This window comes from Protopterus annectens, chromosome 11.part0 (assembly GCF_019279795.1).
Source record: "Protopterus annectens isolate FY-2018-M chromosome 11.part0, PAN1.0, whole genome shotgun sequence".
NCBI classification, from domain to species: Eukaryota; Metazoa; Chordata; order Ceratodontiformes; family Protopteridae; genus Protopterus; species Protopterus annectens.
Window position 1 is genome coordinate 187044518 of NC_056745.1, and position 8849 is coordinate 187053366.

At 42.0% G+C, this 8849-nt stretch overlaps 1 protein-coding gene across 3 annotated transcripts in view; it reads right to left on the reverse strand.

The window, feature by feature from the left end:
- BCL2L13 (BCL2 like 13) overlaps nt 1–8849 on the reverse strand; it is a 583548-nt gene that overhangs the window by 323174 nt on the left and 251525 nt on the right. For all 3 annotated transcript variants that reach the window (XM_044087597.1, XM_044087598.1, XM_044087599.1), the window contains one exon: nt 7186–7342. In XM_044087597.1, coding sequence (XP_043943532.1) covers nt 7186–7342 — 157 coding nt within the window. The remainder of the gene's footprint in view (nt 1–7185; nt 7343–8849) is intronic.

Sequence of the window (8849 nt, forward strand, 5' to 3'; positions counted from 1 at the left end):
TCTGAAGGGTAGTTTGCATTTCCTCTTCCTAGAGGGACTGAAGGGAGAGTTGGCTGAACTCTCCTGGGAAAAGATCACCCTAGATCTCAAAAACCAAGGCCTACAAGACTCTTTGTCCTGAGGGATCAAATGAAGAACCCAACCTCAATGGTGTCTTGGGTGCAATTGATGACCCTCTACTTGTGCTTGCAAAGATCCTGATTCTGCCCTCGTCTGCATCACCAAATCTGCTGTAATATCAGGGGCCAGAACCAACTGTGCCACCAGTACTGATTCGGACTGTTGGCGCCGAAGATTCTGGCACTGTTGTCAAGATAGGGACCTTCAGTATTAAGATCTCAAATGCTGACGCTGAATGCTCTGATGCTGAGAATGGTACCAACATCATCAGTACTGTTACTGACACTGATGGGAGACCAGCACCGAGCTCTCAGGACCTAGTGATTCCTGGCACTGACATGATCAGCACCAGGGATATCACCTGTGTGATGGCACTGGCAAGGACAAAGGGGTACAAGTCCACACCTTTAGACAAGGCGCAGGTGTCAGCATTGCTTCCAGTACTACTAGTGCCTAAACAGTGCCTAGAGGAGGGCCAGGGGTCATAGACTGAGCATTCTGTACCATTGTGAGTACTGCTGGTGCCGAGATGATATTGTACCTTCACCAAGGCCAACATTATTTGCTCATAATCCAGTGAGCACTGGACTCATGAAGGACCTATAAGAGCAAAAAGATACTGAAGCACATCTGGAAGGCATCAGCCTGGATAGCTCTTGGTCAGAAGAAAAACTGCCTGTTCTCCTCTGGGCAGAGCCTGTTGTGTCGGATGACTGCTGCTGAGAAGAGGAGAAATATCTGACTGGAGTGGCTGAAACAGTAGTACCAGGTCTGCAAAAAGGCAAAACAACTTGGGCACTTTAGGAATGGTCATAGGTTCACAGAATAGTCATAGGTTCACAGGATGGTACTAGGCTATCGGCCCTATGGCCTATACAAGCCTAGCCATAACAATTTCCTGGAAATTTCTTCCCACAATATTTACTTCCCTGGACCCCTGTCTAGCAGGGCTACTGATGTGATCCCCGGGGTGAATTTCCTATCTCCCATCCAATCGTCAAGATTCCTTTTGAAGAGGGCCAAGAAGGCGCTCTGCTTGACATGTACGGACAGTCTATTCCAGAGTATGGGGAGTCTCTGGGTCAGGAACCTATCCCTCCAGCATGTTTTGTTCATTGTGATGACAAGGATTAGATCCCTGGAGCGTGTGGCTCTGAGGGATTGGGATTTCTTTAAGTGGAGCATGTCTAACAGCTCAGGGTTTGACATGACCTTGTATATTAAGCAGAGATCGCCTCTGAGTAGACGATATGCCACAGAGTATAGCTGGAGTTTTTTTAGACGGTCAGCATAGGTCATCTGCTTTAGGCCTGTGATTCTTTTAGTAAGGCATTTCTGCGGCCTTTCCAGTTGTTGCAAATGTCTTGTGAGATGCATACCAAATGGGGCAATGTACTCTATAATGGGTCTAATGAGAGAGGAGTACAGTGGGACAATGACCTCCTTTTTTCTGGATGAAAAGCCCTTAGTGATGAGGTGTGCCACATAGAAGGATTTCCTGACTGTTGTGGCGATGTGGTTATCGAAGGTGAGACCACTGTCCACCTGTGTCCCCAAGTCTCTCATCACACTTTCGGTGTTTAGTGTACTACCACCTATGTGGTAATTCATGGGTACACGGTTTTTCCCAAAGGGGATAACTATACATTTCATTACATCTTTTACAAGACATGGAGATCCAATTCTTCCATCTGCCTACTCCCTTTTCTTTTTTCAGATCTAGCCTTGGGAGAAGACATGCCAGGAACCTGGAAAGGAGAGGTCTCCAAAGCCACCTCTTCCGAACAAAACAGACCTTAAGTACTAACTTGCACTTCCTATCAGCAAGCATGTGGGAACTAATGTTCTTACAGAAAAGGAAGAGAAATAGCAGTCACTGAGCTGCCAAACAGCAAGGAACAGTGTAAAATTGAGAAGGGTCATGGAGGAAAGACAGAGAAGTTAGAAAACTGGAAAGAAATAGCTAGAAAAGCACTTAACTAGCTAACCATAACAAGTAAAAGCCTGTTGCCACGCAAAATCTTAAAGAAAACACACACCAAAAAAAGAAGACTTTCTTTTTCCTTCTAAAGGCTCAAGATGATTAGCGACATAGTTGTGGCTTAATGCCAGAAACAAGATCTAAAGAGTTTCTGCAGCACAAGGGATTTAGGAGACAGGGGAGAAGCCCGAGCTTCTGAGGAAACCAGAATAAGTACTGGAGATGACCAGTCCACTGGTTTTCTTTTGTCTTGTCCTATTTTTAAAGTTTGCTCAAGAAATTCATTCCTCAATGGATTACTGCATTCCTGGGAAACACCTGCCTAAGTATGTTGGCAATATCTGTTGGCTCAGGATAGGAGGTACCATTATGCAGTAACTCAAGAGTAAACCTGGGTATTGCCGTTGAGATTTCTGATATAACTATAGAAGGCTTTGTGATTATTTTTAGTGTATGCCACAATTCTGCCTTCATAGCTGGCTTTAGAGGTTTTGATGAGGGATCTCAACTTTTTGTTGAGACTAATAAGGGAGTTTTTCCAGTCTTGGGACTTCACCATTTTCTGCAACAGTTTCTTCCTTCTGCTGTAGAGTTTATTAATGACAGGGGACCACCAGACTTGCTTCTTTTTTTTTTTTTGGAGGAGAGCATCTTGGCTCTGTTGGGTATGGCTAGTTCCATGCATTTATGTATGCGCTCGTACAGTGCACTGGTGTATGATTCGGCAGTCATGCATCTATTTTCCATTGACGTGAGTGCCGTGAAGTTAGCCACCTTTGTTTTTAGAGCCCAAAGTTAGCTTTGGAGAAGTTTTTCATGGTGGTTACCTTTACGGAGGGTGTGGGTGAGATGTGGATTTACATGGTGATTAGTTTGTGGTCGGGATCCAACAAGGGAGGAACTGACTATTGTTGTAGAGCAACGGTCGCCCACGTTAGTAATAACCAGGTCAAGGATGCTGCTTCCTCTAGTGGGGGTAAGAATGAGCTGGTCCAGGGCATTGGAATTGATGAATTCCAGGAAGCGTTGGGCCAGTGTATTGGTGCATGAGTAGTTTTCCCAGTTGATGGAGGAGTAGTTGAAGTCAGCTAGTATGAGAGTGTTGGATTGGACCCTAATAGTTTCCAGGGTGCTTAGGAACATGGGGTGAGAGTCTTGGGATATACAGCAGGCTACGACATAGGTTACAAAAGGCAGTTATGGCCATTTTTAAGTCACTTTGCAACTGGTGAAGGTCCTTGGTGTAGTTGCAAGTTTCATGATTTCAGGCACTGAAATGGCTCTTTGCACAGCAAAGCAAATAACCCATTAAGGTTCTGAGGACAAGGAGGTTCTTGAGCTCTTTTGTGTGGACAGGGACATAATCAGATCTTTGGTAAACTTGTATGGCCTGCAAAATGGAACATCGGGATTTGGCCTTGAGGATGCTACAGCTGTTCCTGGATGTTATTGTAGTCCATGTGGATGAGCATATCTGCCTAAAGTCATGAAAATGAAACTTGGAGCGTGCACCATTAACTGTAGGATATGTTACGTAGTTGTGCACGGACAGCTCAGCCTCTGAATCAAACATTCCCCCCATACCCCCACATACCATAGACAAATGTGCAGTTGACACAATCATAGCCATCATTATCACTGACAGAGCTTGGCACTGAGTAACTACAATGGCATGATCCATGTGATGCTGTACAGGCCCTTGACAGTGACCTCTCAGAACAGCATGAATGGGACCTGAACTCCATCTTTGTGATGTTTATGTCTGACAACATCCAACATGCTGACTCATGAAGACTCCCACATCCATTGACTTGACCACCTCGTGCTGCTTGTTAAACAAGGTTTCTACGCATGCAGACCTGACCTCTGCCCTGCTCAACTGTGTATGTGTGTCTGTAAGTCCTGACAAGTCTGTGGGCAGAGGCTGACATGGATGCTGTGTGTGTGTGTGTGTGTGTGTGTGTGTGTGTGTGTGTGTGTGTGTGTGTGTGCGCAACAATGCTCCATAGGAGGATCATTATTGGCAGTGTCCCCTGCTCCATCATTCCCAAATGTTGGTGAAAGTTTTCACATATTTCTTGCAACACTTTCATCATCTCCCCATCATTTGTAGCGGCAGTTGTCCCAACACATTTGTTGCTATGCAGGCAATGCCTTTTATGGAAGAAAGGTAGAGCTTCATGGAGATTCAACCTCTGCTGGTAAAGGCATGTGCCCATATAAGACCTGCTCCACCAGCTGAGAACACATGGTGGGCATACCAAACTTGTAGTCTCCAAGTCACCCTGTGCAGTACCTGTGCTATTGTCATCACCATCATAATCATCACTGCATGATGCCTACAGTCATGTTTCACCAGGCATGGTTCAGACCCTAGTAGTCTATCACTACTATCCATTTTCGAACAGTAACAGAGGACATGTATGCGTGTGTGTGTATGCGCTCATGGTTGCATATCTGTCTGAGCAGATAAGTGTCCTTTGCAATATGTTAAAACTGCATGGCTTATGTTAGTTGACTGTTTATAAGCTGTATGGTGGCAGTGGTGGTGGAGTGACTGTATGGTTTGCAAGGTGCCTGAGAGCATGTATCTCATGACAGTCAGTCATGTCAGTGCACAATGGTCCCCTGCATTTTTGTTGCCAGGCACCAAGGGCAAATGTAATACTGCTTAGTGTAGAATACAATAAAAAGAAGCATGCCTGGGTGTATAGGTTGACATTGCCGACTGAATGACAGTTAGTAATAGTATTAACAGCATTTTTCTTATCAATTCTGTAGGTGCACTTTCTGCTCTATCCATCCTTTATTTAAGGAAATGTTCTGGATATCTTCACCCTTACATTTATTCATTTTCAACATATTTTGGCTTGTACTTTGACTTTCTGAGTCTTCTCACTGGTGTGGTAAACAGCAGTTCACAAAATGGCAATCTGCACATTTCAACAGACTTTAACTTTACTTAAAACACACTGGGGCATCTTATTAAGGTTATGAACAACAAGAGGTAACCGAGGTTATGGATAAAAAATTAACTTCATAAAATTGCAATGAAAAGCTAAAGAAGTTAATAGTAAAGTAACATATGCAGTAACATTTTATAATGTCTCTGCTCAGATCTACTTAATATGATAAATACTTTTAATAAATGTACTGTAAAAGCATAACACAAAGTATTAAGTTATAACTGATTTAGCAATACCACAGATTAAAGAAACAAAGCATCTAATGCATTTTATTGAATCTGTGACAGACAGAAAGCAATGTGTGACTCACACAAAATGGATTTCTAATCAAGTACCCATGAACTCTAAAATGCAGTAGTTCTGTTTCTTTAACTTGTAAACTTGACTATAAAGCCATTTCTGAGCAAACAAATACGTGACTAAATCTAGCTCATGGCTGGCAGACAAAAGGTTGTGGGTAGTGTCCCCACACCAGATGCTTGGGCATATGTTGTAATACTGCAGTGCATCATTTGAGGTTGTGCTGCACTCATGAGGGGCCATCTTTAGGATGGCGTACTAAGTCCTATCTGCTTGAGTTGCTGATAATGTAGGTGGATTTTAAAGCTCTCAAAGCAGTCATCGAATAGAGTAAGGATAACTTTATTACAACACAGAGGTTAAAAAAGTAACCTGTATCATACCTTCATTTTCAAAGACATTTCTAACACTTAACATTCATATTTTAAAAACACAAAATTTTAATTACAAATTGAGTGAACAGTTTACACTGGTATTGAATAAACAGTGAATTACAAAGTTGCTTTTACACTGATTAATTTCTCATCAGCTCCTGACTCATTAAAGATATTGACCATGCTGAGTGTGTGAGACCACTGATCTTTAGGGGTTTAAGGAAGTCTTCCCTTTATTCAAAAGCTCAGAAATCTCAAAGCTAATATAGATAGGGATATGATCTCCAGAGTGAATTTTGCTGCAACCCTCCCTTCAGGAAGAATAACTTATTTAGCTTCAAAAAATTCTTATTTATTTATTCTTTAATGAATGAGCTTCCTTGTTTTAATAACTGCAAGGTGTTATAAACTTAACTTTAAGATTGCTTATAACAATTTGAGGGGTGGGACAAATGGCAACAAATTCCCTTGCTAGAGTTCTGATTTAGAGGAGAGTAGAAGTGAATACCACCCCACCCCACCCCCGTCCCGTCCCGTCCCAAACACTGTACTCTCATGGAATCAATTGTTGCAATACATCTATGTGCAATTCAGGTAAACAGAATCAGTTTGTATTATCAGATTTGATGTTTGCATTCAGATGCTGTTGTTGGGTTAAATATAGGCCTCTGGTGCAGAGGGAAGACACAGTGAAATTAAAAAAAGAGATGGGAAAGAATTAAAAAAAATTGTTATTGAGATCACAGTGTAACAATATCTCAATCTGTATTATCATTTTCTTCTACTGAAGGCCCAGAATGGATTCCTCTTCTCAGTGGAACAGGTTTGAGGAAACCAAAAGCAAGAAAGAAAGAGCTAAAACAATCTATAAGAAGGTAAAGAGGAAAACGTACAGAAATTATTTATTTTTGCAAACCAGGTAAGTGGACTACACTGGATCCTTTCTGACCATGAAGTGGAAACTATAAAAGATGGAAAAGACATACAGATCAAAAGCTTTAGAAGATGTCTGTAGAGTAAGCATTTCTATCATGTTGATACCAGTGTGGCATGCATTTCTCCTTCTTCAGGCATCACTGATGTAGTGTACCAAAGCCCTGAGCCAGTAAAAGACCAGTCTGTGCTGCACAGCTACAAAAATAGGTTGCAATATAATTAAGTGTACTACGCGAGAAATTCTGTAGCATATGAATTCAGGATTGTTGAAAACAAGCTTTGTAAGAATGAACTGTGCCTAGGTTAGGCTGTTTTATTTACCTTACTGCTGTTAAATTAACAGTTCATGGCATTTTCAGGATTTGTTATAAACAAGGTAAAAATCCAGCAACCAGTGTGACTGATGAGTCGGTGCAGATACTGAAACCTGAAAAGCCCCCTGATGAAATTAGATACAAGAAAGATGCAATACTAAAAGTCAATTTGTAGGGTATTCCCACGAACTTACTTGTTGAGCAGACTCTGTAGGGCAACAAACAGATCATGTTTATGTTCCTGTAGTATTCTATTTCCAAGGTGAGATAAGCAGTCTTCAACTGAAGTTTCAGAGTCAGCAGGACTAAACACTGGAGAAGTGTTACACTCGAAACCTGTACTGGAAAAAGCTGAGGGAAAAACATAATGAATTACAAATCTGCAACAGAGGGGCAGCAGCTAACATTATGATAATGACAAATGAAAATATTAACCTCAATTCATTTTGCTGTTAGTTTTCTACCAACTCTCAGAGTCTGCTGTTCATACAGTTACTGTCTGCACTATACTTAGGGCCCATCAGAGTACTGTCTGTACAGTCAGTGCATGACACTACAATAAACTATCTTTATGAACTGCTCTCTCTGAAGACAATCCACCACAGTATGTATTCTGATCCTCACAGACTATAGTACATACATAGTGTCCATCTCAGATTGCTTGTACATACAGAACATTAATGTCCCTGACAGACTGACGTTCATTTAGTTCCCTCTCAATTACTCCCTAATGCCTGTCACAGGCTGCTCTCCATTAAAGATACTGTCCCTTGCTGCCTTACTAACCTACACAAAGAATACCCATAAATGTATCCTGACCAGAAATATGCTTCCCTTCAACAGTGTCTCCTACAGACTGCAATCCTTCATGTACTGATTCCTGACCAGCTCTTGTCCCTTTAGGTACTGCTACTGACAGCCTTATGGGTATTGCCCTCACTGTCAGTCCTTAAAACCCCTTAAACACTAATGTCCATACAAACACTGCCTCTCATTATCTGTACTGCTGCTCACAGAAGTACACCAAATGATTACTGAATATGTATGTATGACAGCAAGTTGTGCAGCAGAGAAAATGAAGGGAAGTACAAGTACTCCCACTGATAAACTGATGTGTGCGCAGACAATGCCCTTGATGCACAATTCCTGCAGGTACTATCCCTCAGAAGCTGATGTTCATACAGGTGCTGCCACCACCACCAGCACCACCATATTTCTAAAGACTTTCACCATTGCACAGACTACAGTACACAGGGGCACTATCTGATATAGACTGTCCCTCACCCCCACTGAATTCCCCATCCCAGATAATGTCCTCCAAGACTGCTGTCTACACTCACAAAATGCTGTCCTTACATATGTTGCCCCTTATTCCCCTTCACCTACTCTTACATACTGCTGTTATTAAGTACTGCCTGTCACTATCCTTTACTGCCTCTCACAGATGTTGTCATTAAAATACTGTCCCTCTCTACAGATACTGTCACTGGAGATACTGTCCCTCACTAACCATACTACTTCCCACTGACTGCTATCCTGATAGATTACCCCTCACTATCCCCTATTGCCCCTCAAAGCCTACTACCCTAAGACATTTTATTCCTCAGTATCCATATTGCCTTTCACAGACTGATCTGTATATAGTGCCCCTCACTACCCTTTTACTGCCCCTCACAGACTTTTCTTATATCCTGCTCCTTTCTACTCTTATTAAATTTCAAAAACTTCTTTTTTTTGTTGTTTTCTTACATACTGCCACTCACTACTACTTTCAATATACTACTGTCCTTGCATGCTGCCCCTCACAATCCCTTACCGACTCTCACAGCACAGACTACTGTCTTAACATATTGCCTCT